Source organism: Molossus molossus, unplaced genomic scaffold (assembly GCF_014108415.1).
Source record: "Molossus molossus isolate mMolMol1 unplaced genomic scaffold, mMolMol1.p scaffold_m16_p_17, whole genome shotgun sequence".
Lineage (NCBI taxonomy): Eukaryota > Metazoa > Chordata > Mammalia > Chiroptera > Molossidae > Molossus > Molossus molossus.
Window position 1 is genome coordinate 24,553,241 of NW_023425352.1, and position 21,273 is coordinate 24,574,513.

The 21,273-nt window shown below is 43.2% G+C and overlaps 1 protein-coding gene across 1 annotated transcript; it reads left to right on the forward strand.

Annotated features, from left to right (window-relative positions):
* The first annotated feature begins 921 nt into the window (after window positions 1-921).
* On the forward strand, window positions 922-21,066 carry GOT1 (glutamic-oxaloacetic transaminase 1). The gene is made up of 9 exons (XM_036265764.1): window positions 922-1,187; window positions 9,058-9,239; window positions 14,945-15,068; window positions 15,863-15,975; window positions 16,206-16,310; window positions 18,425-18,575; window positions 18,661-18,826; window positions 19,542-19,684; window positions 20,661-21,066. Exons 1-9 carry the CDS (start codon window positions 1,070-1,072, stop codon window positions 20,798-20,800), a joined length of 1,242 nt encoding a protein of 413 aa, XP_036121657.1. The 5' UTR covers window positions 922-1,069; the 3' UTR covers window positions 20,801-21,066.
* The last annotated feature ends 207 nt before the right edge of the window (window positions 21,067-21,273 follow it).

The window sequence follows — 21,273 nt, forward strand, 5'->3', positions numbered from 1 at the left end:
GTTTCTCAACTGGGGCACTTTTCTAAAGGGCAACATTGCTAACAAGAAGCAAAGGAAAGAGGCGGGTTCTGACCAGAGTGAGGGTTAAGGGAAGACTTTATGGAGGAGGCATTTACTCTGGGTCCTGAAGGTCACCAGGCCTGGGGAGGAAGGCACATTCCGGGGGAAGGAACAGCCTGACTGAAGAGCAGAGGCAGTCTGGGCCCCCGCCAGCTGAGGACAGCAAGATCTGGCTGAGCACTGGCGTGGGAGGGCGGCTGGCGACGGAGGCCGCGCCCGGATCCCGGAGGTCCTAGCGGACCAGGCCCTCTCTGTAAGGAAAGGGGAACAACAATCTCAGACTAAGAGCGGCTGAAAGGAATTCCTCTCGCTCTTACTTTTAGTAGGACGGCCCCCGTCTGAGACCAAGGCGGGCGGCCCTCCCACATTTCCCTCAGGAGCGAACAGCCCGCGGACGGTCAAGGTCGCCCGCGCGGCTGCCGAGCTGCACGTCCTGGCCCAAAGACGGGCGTCCCGTGAGCACTCGGGGACTTGGCTACCGGGCCGGGCCGGGCCGGGCCGGGCCAGGACCGAGCGCGACGCCAGCTGTGGCGGCGAGAACACCTGCTGCACAGGTACCGGAAGGCCCGTCCTCGGTAATTCCCGTGGACCACCGCTCGAAGGTCGATGAAGCAGCCTCCACAACACACTGGCCGCTCGGCTCTTCCCGTCAGTCCCGGACGCCCCGGGAACAAGGACCTCAGCGTTGGACGCAGGCTCTGCCAATCAACTATGCGCCACGCCCCCATCTCAGCCGCAGTCCATTTCATTGGTTACATTATTCCTCCGATAAGATTCTCTTCTTGAATTGGCTAATAACATCCCTTCCCTCTTTGCCCCTTGTGCGTCAGAAGCTCGCGATTGCATAACCACGTTGCCAAGCTCCCGACGCGGCTCGACCATTGGAGGCCGCGGGCCCGCCCCGCAGGCTTGGTGAAGGTGAGAGTCTCCTCCAGCCGGCGCGACTGGACTGGACCCAGCAGCTCGCGGCTCGCGGTGGAAGCTCACGGCCGGCTCTAGCTGTCTCGCAATGGCATCTCCGTCAGTGTTTGCCGAGGTTCCTCAGGCCCAGCCGGTCCTCGTCTTCAAGCTCAGTGCCGACTTCCGGGAGGATCCGGACCCCCGCAAGGTCAACCTGGGAGTGGGAGGTAAAGATGCAGTGCCCAGGAGTGTGAGCTGCCTGGGGAGCGGAGCGGACCTAACTCGGGCTGTGGGAACTGTGGGAGAGGCCGAGGCCAGCTTGGCACCGGGGGGAGCCCGGAGCGGGGGCAAGATCCTCGAGGCTTCATTCAATCTGCTCATTTTACCGATGAGTATCTGAGTCCCTGGAAAAGGGAGGTGTGTCCAAGGTCACACAGATCAGGACACAAACTCCCCCCCCCTCCCATTCTGTGTTCTTTATACCACCTTCTTAACTTCATAAGTAATGGGGTGGCCAGATTGCAAGGGGAGAGAGAAAGATAAGAAGCCTGATAGGCTTGGAGTCTTGTTGATGGGAAATGGATAAGGGAGAACATCTGCCCTAGGGAGCTTTGTTCTGAGTCGGTAATTACTTGAGTGACTACCAGATATCAGTTAGGTACTTTACCAAGCCATGTGGGGCCGGAAGGCTGAGGCTTGGTTTTGGCCTCAAACAGCTTAAAATCCGTGAAATAACAGAGATAATAGAGTGAGATAATAAGAGAAGGAAAATGCTTCTGCGACAGGTTAATGCTCCCTGGGGAAACCTGGGGGAAATGTTCTGGCCTTTCGCTGTGGTAGGAATGAGTAGAGATGGTGGAAAGTAATGGAAAGACTGTGGACATTAGAAACCCATTTTCTACACATCCTCCTTGTCTTTTTTTCTTGCTTGTATGTCCTGGACCATGGACAGTTCAGAGCATGGGCCTCAGTTTTCTTCTGCCAAGAAAAAGATTTGGACTTAAGTGCTTCTGAAATTCCTTTAACTCTAATCTTCTCTGGTGAAATTTTTATTTCTATTACCGTCGTTTGGATGTTTGAAACTCCACAGACACTTTCTGGACCACATACAGAGACCAGCCAGGAAGAAGAAAATGAATAGGGTGATATTCTATGTTAGGGAACAGACTTAGACTAAAAGGACTAAAACTTTTGAAAATAGGGAGTTGAACTGTTTTGTAGCAGAAGGTGGCAAGAAGGAGGTTTGGAATTAGGCTTAAAAAGACTTCACTAAAGATTATGGGGGAGGGGTGAGGAAAAAGTCTTTAAAAAGTGATGGTGGGTTGAGGCTGGTAATTTGTTGAAGCTGGGAAATGGGTACATGGGCATCCATTATATTATTATTGCAATCTTGTATACGTTTGAAATTTTTCATAATAAAGCATTTAAAAATCAGTACTACATAGTTTCACCCACAGAGGGAAAGTGATATTTTTAGCAGGCAACAGAGTGGGAGAAACAATGAAAGATTGCCTTGAGCCCTGGCCAGTTTGGCTCAGCGGTTAGAGCGTCGGCCTGCGGTCCTGAGAGACCCGGGTTCGGTGCCCGCTAAGGGCACGTACTTCGGTTGCAGTTTGTCCCCGGCCCTGGTTGGTCGTGCGGGTGGCAGCCACTCGATGTGTCCCTTCACATCGATGTTTCTCTCTCTCTCTCCCTTCCTCTCTCTCCCTCCCACTCTATCTGTACAAAAAATGGAAAAATATCCTCGGGTGAGGATAAAAAAAATAAAAAATAAATAAAAAAAGATTGCCTTGAATTGAATTGGAGTGGGTACCATTCAAGCTCTTTATTTAAATCTAATCCAAAACTTCCAAGTATTTCTTAGGGCCAGATATATAGTGAAGAACAATGTTGATGTTGATCTAAATATACCTTTTTGAAACCTCACATTCCATTGGCTCAGTTACCTTTGAACTGTCATACAGGTTTTTTTTTTATGAGGATTAAATATATTTAAAGTGCTCAGAACAGTTTCTGGCACATAAATAGGAGTTATGTAAGGTTTAACTATTGCTCTAATTGTTGTTTTGCTTGCACATAAAAGATGTTGAATAAAAATTTTCAGCTCAAGAGCTGCAAAATGAAAGTTGCTGACATTGGTTCAGATATAAAGTGCTCACGCAGAGAAAAGCACCCTGCCAGCCAGGCCGGAAGCGATGAACTCAGACGCATAGTCCACAGCTCAGAAGTTCATTTCAAATGTGACTGAGCCGTTGTCATGTTTTCCAGGAACCCAGGAACTCTGACTCTTTACTATGAGCAAATGATTTATGCATTTAATCTCATTAATGCTTACTGTGACTCTGGAGGGTTGTTACTATTACTGTTTTAGAGGTAAGGAAGCTAGAACTCAGACTGATGAAGCAGTCTGCCTCAGGTTATATGCCCCTGGTTGTGTGGAACTGGGGTTCCAGGCCAGGTCTGACACTACCCTTTTTTGTGTCTCTACCCTGTTTTGGGTACCTTCAGGTGCTCGCAGAGGCAGTCAGTGCACTGTAGTGGGAAGAGCCAGGAGATCTGGGTCCAGGTCCAGTGATGTGATCTTGGGTGGGTTATTTAACAGATTCATTTGGTTAAATGATGAGCCAGGACAGAATGCCCTTTCTTTATTTCTAAGATTCACTAGCACATTACCTGACTGTAGGGTAGGATAATAATGTTACTGGGCTCTTCAGATGACTGAGGAGTAAATGAAGTTATATGTGAAATGTGATATGTAAATGAAAAGTGTTATATAAAGGTTACTTTTGATGGTTACTGTGACCTGTCTTTTTTGTGGATAGCAGATACTTGGATAAGGGTCTAAATAAAGTAGAGTAGAATAAGAGGTCTCTTTTCAGCTTTTCTATGTCCTAGCTCTATACACATCTCACAATATATTCTTTGTGAAAGAAATGTAATTAATCGCCGACTTTGGGAAAGATACTCTTTTTCCTCCAAATTAAGATAAAACCCAGTGGCGGTTATCCAGCCCAAGTTCTAGTAACGGTGGACACGTTTAGCATAAATTGCAACCATAATCTCATTAGCTAGTTGCTACTTGCAGATAATTTCTCCTGAGAGTTTCTTCTTGCTATGACTATTTGAATAATCTCCTTATGGTTAGAGCAGAGCATCACATTTCCACTGTCAAGTATGGTGCTCTCTGAGTTTACTGTTTTAGTGTTTCTCAAAGTTTCAGACAAATGGCTTTAAAGGCCAGGGAGACATGGGTTCAGCCTGATGCAGCCTGAAGCAAGATGTTTCTTCATAGCCTCCAGTCCATCTATCATGTAAACTCAGCTTTCTTTTGCTCCAAACTGCACTTTATTATTTGTTGTTGTTTTTAATGTGGGTTCTGGCATCTTCAGACGAAATTGTTGGAGGGATGTGCTACATTAGGTATTTCTGAGTACCCCTAGCCCTCTCCCTTGAAACCTAGTTGGAGAAGGGCCTTAGAGGCATACCTGCATGGGCTCTTGAGTGGGGATGGGTGAGGGAAGTGGAAATCTTAGGAGGAGGAGCAATTTCATTATTTAATTTTCTATCTTGTTCCTTTTCTTGTGGAAAGCAAGATTGCTGGACTCAGCTGAAACCTGTGTGACTCTTCTAGAAGAGCATGGAGGTGGGAGCATGCTGATAAAAAGGCCACTCACAGTCCTATGGCACCTCCTTGCTTTGGGCTTTTTCTAGACCTCTTGATCTTAAAAAAAAGCACATGGATTCATGAACTTAATAGTATGCCAGCCTAGCTCTTGATATGGGGCAAATTATTTAACTTTTCTAGTCTCAGTTTCTAGATCCCTAAAATAGGGAAATCACAATATTGATTTTGTGAGTTATTATAAGATTTGAGAGTAAAAAAATGTAAAGCGTTTAGTACAGTCCCTTGTATGTTCTAAGTATTCAGTAGGTCCTTGTTATTACAATGGCTTTGGCTACTGTCAGAGTCTATAGTTAGAAACCTTTCTTTCTGGACTTCTTCCCTGAACACTAGACCCTTACTTGCTGAAGTTTGCTGGACCTAGCGTACAACCACCTCAAATTCAACATGTTTAAAACACAATTCTTCATTTTCACCTTTCCCTCAACTTTTTCTTTTTTTCCCCCTTATATTATATGTCTTAGTCATTATCCCAACACCACCAGTCGTTATCCAAACTAGAGAGACTTTGGAGTTATCAAGGACCCTTTCCTGGATCCCACATCTATCTACTTGGTCACTAGTTTCTGTCTTTTCTACCTCATAAATCTTTTCTTTTTTTTGTGGTATGTGCCCCTAGCGGGAACCGAACCTGGGACTCTCTAGTCCGCAGGCTGACGCTCAACCACTGAACCAAACTGACCAGGGCAATCTTTTCTTGATTATCTCTCCTTTTCTTTATCCCTGCTGTCGCTGCCTTAATTCAGTACCTCATTATTTTCCTCTGGGATTATTGCAGTAACCTCCTGACTTAACTATCTGCCTCTGTCTTCCTCTCCAGTTTATTTTCTATCCTGTCACTCAAATGATCCTATGAACGAGTACAGCTGTCCATGTCACTCTCTTGCTTAAATGCTTTCAGTGGTTTGCCCAGTGAAATGAAGTTCCTTCTAGAAGAGACTCCAAGGCTCTTTGAGCCACACCTTGGTATTCCTACATTCCAGCCATGAAAATGCAGATCCTCCGAAACCTTCTCTCTCCAAGCCTTCAGGACTTTGCACAGGTCGCTGGAATTCTCATCTTTCCTTGTTTATCTCTTAAATCCTTTTGCACTTCATCATCTGTAAAATCTTCCCTGATCCCTCACAGGAGAATTAAGGACTCTCTGCTCTATGTTTCCTGGAGGTCAGTGTCTTATTTTATCTTACCCATCTCTGTGTAGCTACTCCTAGCCAGTGTCTGGTTCATGGCAGATTCAGTAAGTCCTTGTGAAATGAATGAGTGAATGAAAAAAATGAATGAGAAACTCATGGGTCCAGAAAGAGGAATAAAATCCCCCAGAGAGCAGGAATAGCAGTGTTGATAATGCTCCAGTCACCCAAGAGGAATCTGCAGTTCTGCCTCAGTAGGCCATTTAGACAAGGCATTGGGAATACATCTGGAACGGCACCTGAGGAAACTGGGCAGTGAAGAAGGAAGGGAAGGTATAAATTGGCCAGTTTCTCTTTTGTCACAATATAGACACAGTGCCTTTCTGACACCATTTGCGTCGCAGTTTTTCTTAGAGTTGCACAGAATATACATTATTGGTAAAAGTGGTAGTACTGTGGCTTTTTCTGTATCTCTCATTTTATTTAGAATAATGATTTACAAATGACACAAATATAATATATATGTATCTCCAAAACCCACCTGATAAAGGAAGCTTTTTGAACTTGTTAAGAGGGAATTAGTTTGGTGAGCCAGGGGGTATAATGTGAGTGCTTAACAACATTTTGAGTTAGTTCCATCTGCCCAGAGACTGTTGGTTGATTAGTGGCGATGTCAACCTTGAGTACTGTCCACATTTTTATTACTAGCTTAATATGCTTATCATATTTGCAGGTGACACATTCCTGTAGGGTAGAGTTAGTTGATAGACGATGTAAAAGCAAAATGATCTTATAAAATCTTCTTAATTGCATAACTTGTGACCTAGTAATTTTACATCTAGAAATTTTTCCTAAAGAAACACTCATGAATATCTGTAAAGATATAAGGAAATTCACTACAATGTTTATAATAGCAAATAATAGAAAGCAACACAAATAGTTAATGATGCATAGAAAGGAATATTGTCTAGCCACTAAAATTGTGCTGTAAATTGCTCATATATATATGAGAAATGCCCGATTACATTTATAATAAGAGAAATGCAAATTAAAACTACTTTGAGATTCTATTTGCACTCAGATACAAAAAAATATTGGGGGAAAAAATCACTCAGTGGATGAGGTTGTGGGGAAGCAGACGTCTTATACATTGATGGTAGGAATGTAAACTGATAAAATCATGAGGGAGGCCAATTTGGATATGTCTGTCAAAACCATAAATATACATACTTTTCAGCCCGTTCTTCCATTTTCAACCCTGCATATAAGAGACATATTTGCACACATGTAAGATGACATATGTACAAGGTTATTCACTGAAGTTTTATAATAGCCAAAGATTGGAAATGACTCAAATGTTCATCAACAAGAGATTGGCAGAACAAGTTATGGTATTTATCAGTTTTGTGCTGTAAAAAAGAATGAAGACATTGTATGAATAGATATAAAAAGATCTTCAAGTGGAAAAAGCAAGGAACAGAACTGTATGGTATGCTATGTGTTACCTTTTATGTAAAAGTGGGGGACATAGCTGTATTTGCTTGTATATGCATAGGGAACTTCTGGAAAAAGAAACTTCTACAGAAAGACAGTAAGGACATTTGTTATTTATGGAGTGAGAATATTTGGAACTAGGTAGATGGAGGATAAAGATGGGATGACAGCATGTAAATCATCATCTATTAGAAGAATAGTTAATGACAATGAAAAACACTCATAATATATATTTACTAAGTGGGAAAAAGCATGTTGAAAATTCTATATACAACCTGATCTATATTTTATAAAAGAATATACTCTTGAACCCTGGCCAGTTTGGTTCAGTGGTTAGAGTCTTGGCCCAAGGACCAAAGGGTAGTGGGTTCAATTCCTGGCCAAGGGCACAAACTTGGGTTGCAGGTTTGATCCCCAACCCCGACCAGGGCCATGCAGGAGGCAACCAATCGATGTGTCTCTCTCACATTGATGATGTTTCTCTCTCCCTCCCTCTCTTCCACTCTATCTAAAAATTAATGGAAAAATAGCCTCGGGTAAGAATTAACAAAAATAAATAAATAAATAAAATAAGATATACTCATGAAAAATAAAGCTTAGAAGGTTATACACTAGAATTTTCATACTCCTTATCTCAGAGTGTTGGAATTACATGTTAATCATAATTTTTATTATTTATTTTATACAATCAGTGTATGTTCAGTAAACAATGTCAACCACCCAACAAAGTGATTTTTTTAAGAAAAGTTAGGGATTAATATTGGGCAGAAATCAACCAGATAAAATGTAATAAGAACTACTTTAAAATTCTCAGTATAGGCTTGTTGGAGACTTAAACATTTGAGCAGAGAGGCACATGGCCCCTGTCAGGAATCCTACTCAGAGAGATCACTGGCTTGGGTGCAAGCCAGAGCAGCGGCCCTCTAAAGCTGTAATCCCGAAATAATCATAGGGTAGTATAAATACGGAGAAAAAAATATCAGTTACAGGATAACTCAAAGTGGACAAAAAATATTTTTAGTGTAGAAGTGCTTAGAAATTTGCTTGTAAGCAAGATTAAATGTTATGAAATAGATGCATTTAGATCAATAAAACTGAAGCACATGAAGTGGGAGGAACTGTTAAAATGGTAAACACTGAATGATGTCAGAACACAGAGAGAGGACACAGATGTGTTTCACTGGGTTGTTGGATAATCGTGTAACCACTTGGAATCTTCAGTCACAGGGCGTTGGCTTGTCATTGTCCCTTTTCTGATTTCTTATAGGACAAGAGGAGGAGGTGGGCCTCCTTCCACATCCCTCTCTTCATGTTTATGTTTGAAAGTGCAGCATTCATCTGAAGTAGCACCTAGCCCATTTCTGGAAATCTCTTAAGGAGATGCAGAAGGAAGCAGATTGTTGGGCCAATGGCTATAGAGACCTCAGTGCACTAGTAATACTGACATAGCATTTGTAAGATATATCATTTTAGTTTTCTGAGTACTTTCACATGCATTCTCACTCCATCAGGCTCTGATGTCCCAGTTTTATTTTTGCATTTTATTTTTTAGTGGTCATATATTTAAAAACTATAAGTTCTATAAGGATAGGAACCACATCCTTCTGCTTGCCCAGCACCTAGCCCAGTGCCTGGCCCAAAGCGGGCAGTCAGTAAGTAACTGAACTTTAGTTTCCTTCACAGGTCTGTTTTGATCAGGTGGTGGTAGACCTTTCCCTGTTCACAGTTCAAACTCTTAACTTGGACAAAGCCTCAGACAATTTCCTTATGCAACTCTTTCCCATGTTCTAGCTTATCGCACGGATGACTCTCAGCCCTGGGTTTTGCCTGTGGTGAGGAAGGTGGAACAGAAAATTGCTAAGGACAGTAGCCTAAACCACGAGTATCTGCCGATCCTGGGCCTACCAGAGTTCCGGACCCATGCTTCCTGCCTTGCCCTCGGGAATGACAGCCCAGCAATCCGGGAGAAGCGGGTGAGTTTTGGATGAGAATGTGTATTTTCTCTTTAGGAACTGTGAAGGTAAAAAAAAAGTTGAAATTCAACTTGTTTTAAAATATTAAGTGTTATGTCTATTGAATTGTCAGTGCATAAGGGTTTAAGGAATGTGACCTCAGGAACCTGATTGTGTATAAAGCACAGCTTCTTCGATTATTCACTTTTGCCCAATTGATTTCAGCTACTGTGTTTGAAGCCATCAGAGGAAATGCCAAGCCCAGGGAATTTAATGGATTGATCAAGAGAGCAGAGTCTGGATCCGGCTCAGCCACTGTTTTTGACCATAGACAAATCAGTTATCCCTTTAGCCCCTGTATCTCAAATATATGTTACTAAAAGATGAATTTGTAGTTCATGGTCTTATATGGAGCACTTGCATAGGGGATCATATAAGGGGCTTCCCGATCCCCTAAAATTTTATGCAGAATTCTGTGTGTATGTGTATTTTGGGGGAGAAAGTTCATAGCTTTTATTAGATTTTCTAAGGAGTCTGTGGCCCCCAAAGTTCAAGAGCCACTAGTCTAGGTGCTCTCTGAAGTTTTTGTCAATTCTAATATATCCTTTCATTCTTCTAGCCTTGGATCCAGCTTCTCTCATCCAGGTGCTTCCTGGTACATAGTCTGTGTATAACTAGAGACACATGGAAGAGGAACACATTTGGAAGCAGCCAGTGAGGAAGGCTCTATGTGGCAGGAAGTGGTATGGTAGAGATCCTTAGTGTTGTAGGGATTCAGAGAAGAGAGAGGCTGGTAATGGCTGAAGATGAGACTTCAGTAGAACCTTAGGCCATGAGGCTAGAACATTGGTTTTCGATGTTGGTTGTACAGTATCACCTGGGGAGTTTTAAAAACCATACTGAAGGCTGGACCCCATACCAGACCAGTTAAATCAGAATCTTGGAGGATACCACTCTGTCCCACCCTTTCACTACCTTTCCAATTCCTTCCCTCCATGGGCATATTTTTAAATTAAAAAAAAAAATTTTTTTTTTCTTTATTGATTTTTAGAGAGAGAGATAGAAACATCAATGAGTGAGAACATTGATTGGCCACCTCTCGCACACTCCCCACTGGGGATTGGGCCCACAACCTGGGCATGTGCTCTGACCGGGAATTGAACTGGTGACCTCAAGCACTGAGCCACACTGGCTGGGCCACAGGCATATTTTTAATAGTCCTCCACATGATTCCAAAGTACAGCAGGGTTGAGAACCACAAGGTACAGAAGAAGGTATTTGAAGTAGTGGGAGTCCAGGGCCAGAGGTAGGAGGTAAGCAGGCCTATGTATAAAGAGACCTATCTGATTAGAGCTGGGAACATGTTGGATAGATCAGGCAGGCTGTTTTGGCAGCCAGGACAGGGGAAGCCACCTGAAGGTTTGAGCAGAGGGGTTACCCAATAAAAGTATTTGAAGAAGATAAACTTCGCTAGATCAGTAGGAAGGGGCAGAGCTCAGGTTTTTGCAATAGTCCAGTTAGATATTATGCAGTTTAAGCCAGCAGCCCTATTGCTCCCCTGGGCCATTGTCTATCTAGTGCAGCCCTTATGCATGGAAGGGAACACATTTTGGAGTCACCTGATTTATCCCCATGTTTTGTTACCCATATGTCCTGATAAACAAGACAGCAGGGTCAAGTGAAGGTTATACAGGGGCACATTCCTATGTGTATCAGAAGGCAAGGAGGCACCAGTGAAGGTCTTGGGACTCAGGTCAGTGATTAGGCAAGTAATTAATTAGGGTTTTTCCTGGATTGGTGCAAGAAACTGACTGACTTCTTCAAGGAACTGAAGAGGACTGTGGGTAGAAATGGTAGAGTTTAGAGGTGATGGGTGGCACTGGGACATTGCTCTGACAGTCCAGAATTTCTACAGAAGGAGAGGAATGTCCTGATGAAGTTTGAATGTGAACTTTGGCAACTGGGGGTTATTTTCTGAGATACTGTTGATAGGTGGCATTCTGTTGAAAATGAAAACATTCTCTTGGGGAACTTCTTCCTCTAAGTCTGTACATTCTTACAAACTTATTAACTGTGTTGGGCAGATGCTTGTTCCTTTGCCCAATGCTCCCCATTTTTGATCACTTAATGCTGTAAGATTTGGAGCTGTTGCTTGTAGAACGTAGCTTCCCCTGTTAGTCTAGTTCATCCCATATTGTTTTTGATCATAGAACAAATTTAAATAGCAGTCTGTAAATATTTGAAGACTTTCTTTTTTGGGGGAATGGCATCTACATCACTGTAGGTACCAGTTGATACTGAGTTCTGAGCCTTTCTTCTTTCCCCAGGTGTCTTCCCCACCCCAGGGCTTCTGTCTCAGTTTAGCCCACCACCATGTCCTTTGGATTTTTGTACTAGCTTCCTGCCTCTAGTCTCTTCCCTGTTCTAGTACATTCTACAAGTGCAGCTAGAATTATCTTTCTTAGTAAAAAAAAGCTAATCATGCCTCCTCCTTCTTCCTCACACACAGTAGCTCCCCCATTATCTACAAGGTAGAATCCGGACTTTGAACTGAGAGAGCAGCATATCTGCAGTTAGCCTTCATCCTGTTTTTCCGTTACTCACGCCCCGTTCCCCTTTCCCCCATGGAGTCCTGTCATTCTGAGCACCTGCTGTTCTCTAGACCCACCAGGCCCTGTCATGACTTCGAGCCTTTGCCTCAGCTGTTCCTCTGCTGTGAATGCCCCCTCACCTCCTTAACGCCCCAGTCACCACCTCCACGTTCTTCAAGGCCCGATCAAGTCTCACTTCCATGCTGTATCCTTAGTTCTTTCAGGCAGAGCTAGTTGTTGGAGTCTGAGTTATCATAGCACTTTATTCACAGCTGGGGAATAACAGTACTTACTATGCTTATTCATTTTATAAGTATAATTAATTGTATAACTTTATAAGTCTGTCTCTCCCACCAGACCATAATTTCCCCAGGGTAGGGATGATGACTTGCTTATTTATCTTGCAAATCTTCAGCATTTAGTTCCTAGCCTGGCACCTCAGAGATTCTCAGAAGTTTGAATTTACTCATTCATTCAGTCAACAGATGAATGCTCACCACTAGGACTGGGCACCGTTCCAGATGCTGGAGCACAGTGGTGACCAAAACACCCAAATCCCGTTCTGGCTTATAGTTTTGTGGAGAGAAAACGACTATAAACATAATAAACATGATATAGTTTATTAAAAGATAATAAATGCTATAAAAATAGAGCAGAGGAAGGCATATTAGGAGTCTGAGGGAAGGCGTGAGGGGTGGATACAGTTTTAACTTGGGTGGTCATGGTAGAATAGAAGTGACATTTGGACCAAGACTTGAAGGAGATGAGGCATGAGTGAAAGAATGAATGAACCAGAAAAAAGCAGTCTTCCCTTAGATTTCTTTTTTTTTTTTTTATCTTTATCGTCAAATGTCAGAAAAGAAATTCCAACCCTCAACCATCACCATCACCTCAGAGACACACAAAGGTACTTAGCGACCATTTACCAAAAGAAACTTAGCATCAGTTAATTAGATTGGTTCAAGAATCCTCCAGATTTCTCTATTTGAGCTCCATCTTTTCAATATCTATCCTGCTTTCCCTTTTTCTTTTCTTTTCTCTAGAGCCATGCCTATTTCTCTATCATCAGCAGCTTTAATGCTCAACTCCAATTTCTATTATGTCAACTTTTTTACTACCCTATATCTATAAAGCCAGCCTGTCAGCAAATCTTACTCAGTTCTTTCTCTGCTTAGCTCCAGAATTTGACCACTTCTCACTGTCCCCATACCAATACCCAGTCCATTATATTTATATACCACCATCATGTCTTCGCCAGAGTAGTTAATTAGCCTCTTCTGTGGTCTCCCTGCTTCCATCCTTGCCGGTTTTCATGCTTTTCCTCAACACAACAGCCAGAGAGCTACAATGAAAACTTATGCCCTTGATCAGGAATCAAACCCAAGACCCTTTGGTCCATGGACCAGACTCTTTGTCATCATGTAGCATCAATGTTATGTTGGGTTTTTTATAAAAGATTTTTGTCCGCCTGGTGTGGCTCAGTGGTTGAGCATCGACCCATGCACCAAGAAGTCGCCAGTTTGATTCCCGGTCAAGACACATGCCCAGGTTGTGGGCCAAATCCCGAGTGGGAGGCATGCAGGAGGCGGCCAATCGAAGTTCTCTCTCATTGATGTTTCTGTCTCTCCCTCTCATTCCTCTCTTTAAAATCAATAAAAGAAAAAAACACTTTATTAAAAAAAGATTTTCGAAGCTTTTCTTTATCTAGGAAGGGTTTTTTTTCTTTAACCTTTTTATTGTGGAAAATTTCAAATATATGTGCTACAAAAGATAAAACAGTATAATGAACAACCCTCCATTCATCCATCACCTAGCTTCAACAATGATCTGTATTTGGTCAATCATGTATACCTCCCACTGCCCTGCCAAAGCTGAATTATTCTACAGCAGATCCCAGACATCACAAAACATTTTAAAAAGTATTTTAAATTAAAAAAAATAATACATGAATACATTCTACTTAGTTTTTAAAGACAACTTACAGGTTGGGCCACAGTCCCTTTGACCTATTCTCCATAGCCTAGGCCCCTCCCAAGAGTTTGCCCTGTTACTAAATTGATATGTGCCCTTCCTTTTTTTTTTTTTGTATATGCCCCTAGCGGGAACCAAACCCGGGACTCTCTGGTCTGCAGGCTGACGCTCCAACCACTGAGCCAAACTGGCCAGGGCTGCCCGTCCTTTGTTTATGATAGGCTTTCTCTTGTGATGTTTTCCTTTCTTTCTCCTTAATCCTATAAACATAGTAAGCAACATGTAACTTATGATGTTTGTGTATTGAAAGAGTTATGCCAAAACCTTATTTGAACTGTGGAAGAGCAAAATCAAAGATATAGAGGCAGAACAACATGATGGCTTAGTGACTAGAGTGAGAAGGCCTGGACTGATGTCTAGCTATGCTACTCACCAGCTGTGTGTCCGTTGGCAAACCACTTCTCTGAATCAGTTTCAACGTGTACATTGTGAATCTAGAACTTACTTTGTGAGACTGTATGAGAATCAGATAAGAATGGGAAGGTATTTTGTAAATGGTGAAACTTAGGACTTTCATTATTGCCTTTGTGAGGTCATTTTAAGAAGAGATGAAGTTCAAGGAGAGGAAAGTAGTATTCACTTGTCACCTTTGTTTCATTAGAACATATTTGTAAGGATACTAAGCCTGCATTGTAGAAGGAGAAAGGAGTATTACAGATCGATGTCGATGGCAAGCTAGAAACATTATTTTCCAGGCTTCTGCTGGAGGGCAGTTTTGATCTTGGGTTGGGTGCCAAAGGCATTGTGGGTGTGCCTTCCAGGGCATACACTAATGTGGCCTAGGTATGTCCTCTACCTCTCTATTCAGAAGGGAAGCTTCCCTAAGAGTCAGCTATCAGACTTCCTGGGTTGAAGACTTGGTCTTACTGCTTGGTAGCTGGTAACTTTGAGCAAGGTGCTTCAGTTCTTGCTTCAGTTTCCCTATTTGTAAACATGGGCAAATAACAGTATCTTCTTCATGTAGTTGTGAGGTTTGATGAGATGGTACATTTAAAGGGCTTAGCATGGAGCAGGCACAAAGTAAGTGCTCATCATTGCTGTATTTTTCCCAATATTTTCTGACCTCCCTATTATCAACCAGTGACCCTGCTTCTCCTATTTCAGGTAGGAGGTGTGCAGGGTTTGGGGGGAACAGGTGCACTTCGAATTGGAGCTGAGTTCTTAGCACGATGGTACAACGGAACAAACAACACGGGCACACCTGTCTACGTATCCTCACCAACATGGGGTGAGTTCTTTAGGTGTATTGAGAGGAGAAGCAGAGAAAACAGGCGGTTATCCTCATGAATCTCATTGCTTACCCAGAAAATATAACCCAGCCCCAAATCAACTGACATTTGGGAATGACTTTAGCAGTGGATTTAGGCAGGACATGAGTAACCTGATGCTCAAATTCACATTAGGAATACTTTTTCCCAAGACTCTTGGTAGACTTGTGTTTTCATGTATGTCGAAACTTCCCAGAGGGGGCATAAAATGTAGACACAGGCAGGCCTTGTATCTATCTACATTAGGATATAAGTTTATCATGAATAAGACTGGTTGAATTTATTTTTGGTTACAACCATTCTTCTAAATTTTTTTTTTTTTTAAGGATTTTAATTTTTCCACATCCTTGCCATCACTTGTTTTTATCTTTTAAGAAATTTTATTATTATTATTATTATTTTTTTATAGAGCAGGAGGGAGAGAGGGGTAAAGAGAGAGAGAAACATCAACATGCGAGAGACACATTGACTGGTTGCCACCCACAGGACCCCAACCTGGGCTAGGGACAACTGCAACCGAGGTGCGTGCCCTTAGCAGGAACCAAACCCGGGACTATCTCTGGTCCATGGGCCAGTGCTCTAACTGCTGAGCCAAACCGGCTAGGGCTCTTCTAAATCTTAACCCCTCACTTCGATGTCACCCAGTAGACATTCCAGGGCCCTTGTGTCCTGGACTTGTGTTGACTTGTGTCCTTTCCAATTACACCTCCTCGTGTTTATAAAAGCATTTAATGTTTTACCCCTTTGCTTGCAGAGAATCATAATGCTGTGTTTTCTGCTGCTGGATTTAAAGACATTCGGAGCTATCACTATTGGGATGCAGCAAAGAGAGGACTTGACCTCCAGGGTTTCCTGACTGATTTGGAGGTGGGTGATGAGATGAAAAAGTAAACAGAACTCTATGGTGTCAGGAGGGGGAGGGAAGAGTTATGGATCAGTTGATAAGTGAGGGAGTCTGAGAGATCCTACCCAAGCCAGACGATGGTTTCTGAAATGGCACATAAGGAGGGAATGTGCTGTCCTTGGCCAGTGTACCACTGAATGTCCTGCCCATGTTTCTGCTGTTGTCAGAGCTGATGTGGCTCCTTTCTCCTCAGAATGCCCCTGAGTTTTCCATCTTTGTCCTCCATGCCTGTGCACACAACCCAACTGGGACCGACCCAACGCCAGAGCAGTGGAAGGAGATCGCCTCCGTCATGAAGGTAACTGCCTTTCCAGAGTATCTCTTGAAAAAGAACATGTATCTCCCTGGCTGGTGTGGCTCAACAGTTGGAGCGTCAGCTCTCAGACCAAAGAGTCGTGGGTTTGATTTTTGGTCAAGGGGACGTAACCTGGGTTTCAGGTTTGATCCCCTGCCCTGGTTGGGGTCATGCAGGAGGTGAGCAATCGATGTGTCTCTCTCACATCGATGCTTCTCTCTCTCTGTCTTTCTCCCCTGCCCTTCTACTTATTTGAAAATCAATGAAAAAATATCCTCAGATACGAGGATTAAAAAAAAAGATAGTATGTATTAACATTTAATGTATTCAAAAGTCATATCTATTTACTTAAGAATTTGTAAATGGGGAAAAGCCTGAAGAAGAAAAGAAATATTAACTGTTAATTTTATTACCCAAAGAAAGCCACTATTAGTATTTTGGTGCAGAATGTAATGTATATATTTTAATATATATATTTTTAAATATACAAAGATGGGATCATTTTGTCTAGACTGTTTTATTACATACTGTCTTTCATTTGAGCTCCTTTACATGTCATTAAATGTTTTTTAACATTGTTTTCAATGCATGGCTATGTCACATTAGGGATTCACTAAATCGGCTGATGGACGTTAAGATCTCAGGCTTCTTGCTCTTATGAACAATTATGTAATAAAACTCCATCATATTATTTCTTTGGGATAACTTTCTAGATTGGAATTCCTGGCTCAAAGTGTATATATGTTCTTCATTAACGTGTTTAAAGAATACTTACTGAGAAACTGTTATGTGACTGGCATGAGGATACACTAGTGAACAAAGCAGCGATGGTCTTGCCCTCAAAGAGCATACACAGCCTGTTTGGGGAGACAGCCAAGTATGTGAGACAGCTGTGTTGGTGGGGTTACAGGGAGGCACATTGCCTGGACTTTGGGAAGAGAGAGAGAGAGAGTGTGTGTGTGTGTGTGTGTGTGTGTGTGTGTGTCAGGAGGACTGGTAGTGGCAGAAGAAGCCTTTCTGGAAGAAGTGGTTTCCATGTTGAGACTTGAGGGATGAGGACTAGTGGGGCTGGAGGGGCAGGAATGCTCCCTGCAAGGGGAAGAGCATGGCCAAAAGCCTAAGGTGCAGAGGTCATGGCCCATTTAAGGCAGTGGAAGTAATTTGTGGCCTAGATTCCAAGGGAGTTGGGGGAGAGTAAATCATGAGGCTCGAGAGGTAAATGGGGACCAGAGCCTGTGCTGAGGCACTGGACTTCATTCTGAGGACAAGGAGGAGCCACTGAAAATCTTTGATGTCATTGAGTGACATGATCAGATATGCATTGTCTTCAATTCACCTTGGCTATATAGCAGGGAACGGCTCAGAGGGAGTCAAGATTAGACAGTCTGGGAGAGCAGTTAGAAGGCTATTGTCATAATCCTGGTAGGAGCTGATGGGGACCTGAGTGAAGTAGGTGACAGTGACAGATGTGAAACAATTCTAGAGCTCTCAGGAGACAGGAGTGATAGGACTTGGAGGGTGATTGGATGTGAGGGATAAGCTGCAGAGGCAGGACTGGAGGATGCACTGTGGCCACTGGCTTGGACAGTTGAGGGCAGAGAGGTGGTTTCCACAAAGAGAGTGAGCCCAGGAAGAGGAGCAAGTTCAGTGCGGGGAGCCCTTTGGGGGAACTGGAGTTGTAAGAATAGAGAGCATGCAGTCTCCTTAGTCTTAAGTACCCAGTAGAATAGCCTGAGGTTGTGAGGAGGCCCTGGGGATACCAAGCTGACATTTGGCTAAGCTTATCACACCAACAATTCATGGGAAAGAATCTGCCAATGTAGGACAGACACTATCTCCATGCCTCAAAAATAAGCCCCGTTGGCAAGGTAGGATCATACCCTGGGACAACATACTTCAAAAAAACAAGGTTTACTGAAATTGTTAGACTTGAGGGTTGGTATTTAGCTGAATAGAGAAACAGATGTGAAGTGGTGGTTGGATGCAGAAAAAAGGGAAGTAGGAGAAATGGACAGTGTTAGAAATTCCTTTCAGGCAACAGTTGGGGAAGGAAAGCCGTGTGTGAAGTAGAGGCCCCAGAAGGATTTCCTGCCCTGACTCACTTTCCTTCCTCGCAGCGCCGGTTTCTGTTTCCCTTCTTTGACTCAGCCTACCAGGGCTTCGCATCTGGAGATCTAGAGAAGGATGCCTGGGCCATTCGCTATTTTGTGTCTCAAGGATTCGAGCTCTTCTGTGCCCAGTCCTTCTCCAAAAACTTTGGGCTCTACAGTGAGTGCTCGCCTGAGTTACAGCCCCACCCTCCACCCCTGTCCCCATCAGCGCCACCAAGGCTGATTCTTGTCCCTGTCTCTAGATGAGCGTGTGGGGAATCTGACCGTGGTTGCCAAAGAACCTGATAGCATCCTGCGGGTCCTTTCTCAGATGGAGAAGATTGTGCGAATTACTTGGTCCAATCCCCCTGCGCAGGGAGCACGAATTGTGGCCACTACCCTCTCTGACCCTGAGCTCTTTAAGGAATGGTAAGGGGCTCACAGCCTGATGGGGGAGGGGTGGGAATGCAGAATGGTAATTGTTCCATTACACTTAACTGTCTCGTCCTCTTATTTTGACAGAATTACTTTAGCCTCTTTGAGGCTCAGATATTATATAAAATAGGGTTGCTACCTACTGTCACATGCGTAACATGTGCCTGACAAGCACTGGGAACATAGGGGGAGGCACTCGGATGAATGCGAGTTTCCCCCACTCTCCCACCACCCGGACTTCATTCCCTTAAAGTTGGGAAACAGGAAGGAATTCCTGATAGGATAGAATATCCAACTTCAAGTTAGTGTGACAATTTGGGGGTCCTCATTCTTAACTTTACACATATTTTATCTTATTTTGAAACAGTAATTTTTGCATAGTAGCTAAATCTGCAATCTCTACTTAATTAGGCCTGATAAAATATATCATTCTGTCTAGATCAGCACCTAGATGAAGTCTGAGTTGAAATACAGGTGGTATTACAGCTAGTATACCCAAGACTAGCACTGGACTCCATGAGTCCTTTCCTTCTGCCCAGTAACTCTCCTTCTCTGATTTCTCTCATCTGCTTATCCCCCATCCATGCATCCTCATATCATAATAGGCAGGTTGTGATCCCATTTTCAGCTTATAGATTAAATTGTGGTTTTTAAACTTCCATGTACTGTCTCTCCTGTCTCTATTGGTAATTATATACTGTCCACTCAGGACAGGTAACGTGAAGACAATGGCTGACCGGATTCTGACCATGAGATCTGAACTCAGGGCACGATTAGAAGCCCTCAAGACCCCTGGAACCTGGAACCACATCACTGAGCAAATTGGAATGTTCAGCTTCACAGGGTTGAACCGTAAGTGCCTCCCTCCCTCCCTGCCGAATGCTCACTATTGCACACAGCACTCCTCTCAGTCAGTGTCCTTGGGCTCGGCTCCATTAGCTGTCGTTTAAGTGGTCAGCCAAAACTTTGGACCAGAACAAGTTAGGTTTTCTCAGTGTGTCCCACCCATCTCCTCAACTCCTTGGGTCTTAGAATTTTGGAGTGACACAAACATTCAGTCCATAACAATTATTATGATCTCATTCCCTCAAAAGATAGTGTCTTAAGGGTACAAACTAGATAAAAATCAGCTGAAATTCCCTTCCTGTGGCTTTGCAATAAAGCAAAAAAGCTCTAGAGATTTGGCATAAAGGAAGTACAGGCAGTCCCTTCCTGCTTCATTCACAAGAATTTCTGCAAACACATGGGAAAGCACTCCTGCTTATGTTTGAATGAGAGTGCTAAGACATGCCAGGTCAGAGAGATATCTGCAGTGTTCCAGCCCGCTGGTTCATGCACACAGCATTTATCCAGCTCCTCTCATGCACAGGGCCTTGTACAATGCACTGTGAAAATGAAATGTCAAAAGGAAGTTGCTGCTAGGTACTCAGAGATAAGCAAATACAGGTTAAGGAAGAGATGAAGGAAGCACTTTATAACCAGTTTTTCACATCGATGGAATGTTCTTAAGTTTGAGGGTTGTTTCAGTTGACACGGTGTCCTGGTGAATGAGATGTGCAAGGTTTGGTTGGGAGGTAGTCCCAGATTAAAATTCTCATGAGGAAGAGCAATATTAAACTTTCTGGGGATTAGAAAGTTATCTAATAAGAATTGTTTCCAGAGTCACTTAAGCGTATTTCCCTGTGTACCAATTGGACAGAATAGCTCCTTTTGTTTTTCTTTGTGTTACGGGGAAAGAAGGAAAATTGATTGTCATGGAATCACAGAAACTCCATGGCTTAAAGGATTCCTACCACTCTGATTATATATCTCTTTTGGTTTTCAACAGCCAAGCAGGTTGAATATCTGATCAGTGAAAAGCACATCTATCTGCTGCCAAGTGGTCGGATCAACATGTGTGGCTTAACCACCAAAAACTTAGATTATGTGGCCACCGCCATCCATGAAGCAGTCACCAAAGTCCAGTGAAGAAGCAGCACCAAAACAAGCACCACAAAAGCGGTCCTTTGTTGTGTCTGTTCCCTGCTTGCACAAACCTAGCTGTATACATCATGGATTAGACTATTGTAAGACTGAAAGGCTGCTCTGGTAAGGTGGCCTCTACTTAAATTGGCCCCATGTGAAGAGGACATCTCTTGAAAAGAAATCCGGGCCTGGGATTAGAGCCCTTTTGGAGACCAGAGCAAATTAAGCTTTCTATTTAAGAAGAATAAAACGGTACTTTGATCATGAGATGTAGATATCTTGCCCCCTCGCTAGAAGCAGGAGCCTTGCCTGTGTTGCTTGTGTACTTCTGGGTGTTGCTTCACTCTGTACAAAGTCTAGTCCCAAAGATCAAGTTGTCTGAAGAGCCACATGTAATTGTGGGTGTTGGCTGTCATTAAAACTCATCATCTCTATCCAAAGAGTCTTATCTCTCTGCTCTTTCTGCATGGTTGTGT

Coding starts and splice junctions, on each gene's coding strand:
- GOT1 (XM_036265764.1), top strand. CDS start 1,070: ATGGCATCTCCGTCAGTGTTTGCCGAGGTTCCTCAGGCCCAGCCGGTC. Junction 9,240..14,944: donor CAGCAATCCGGGAGAAGCGG/GTGAGTTTTGGA, acceptor CTCCTATTTCAG/GTAGGAGGTGTGCAGGGTTT. Junction 16,311..18,424: donor AGATCGCCTCCGTCATGAAG/GTAACTGCCTTT, acceptor CCTTCCTCGCAG/CGCCGGTTTCTGTTTCCCTT.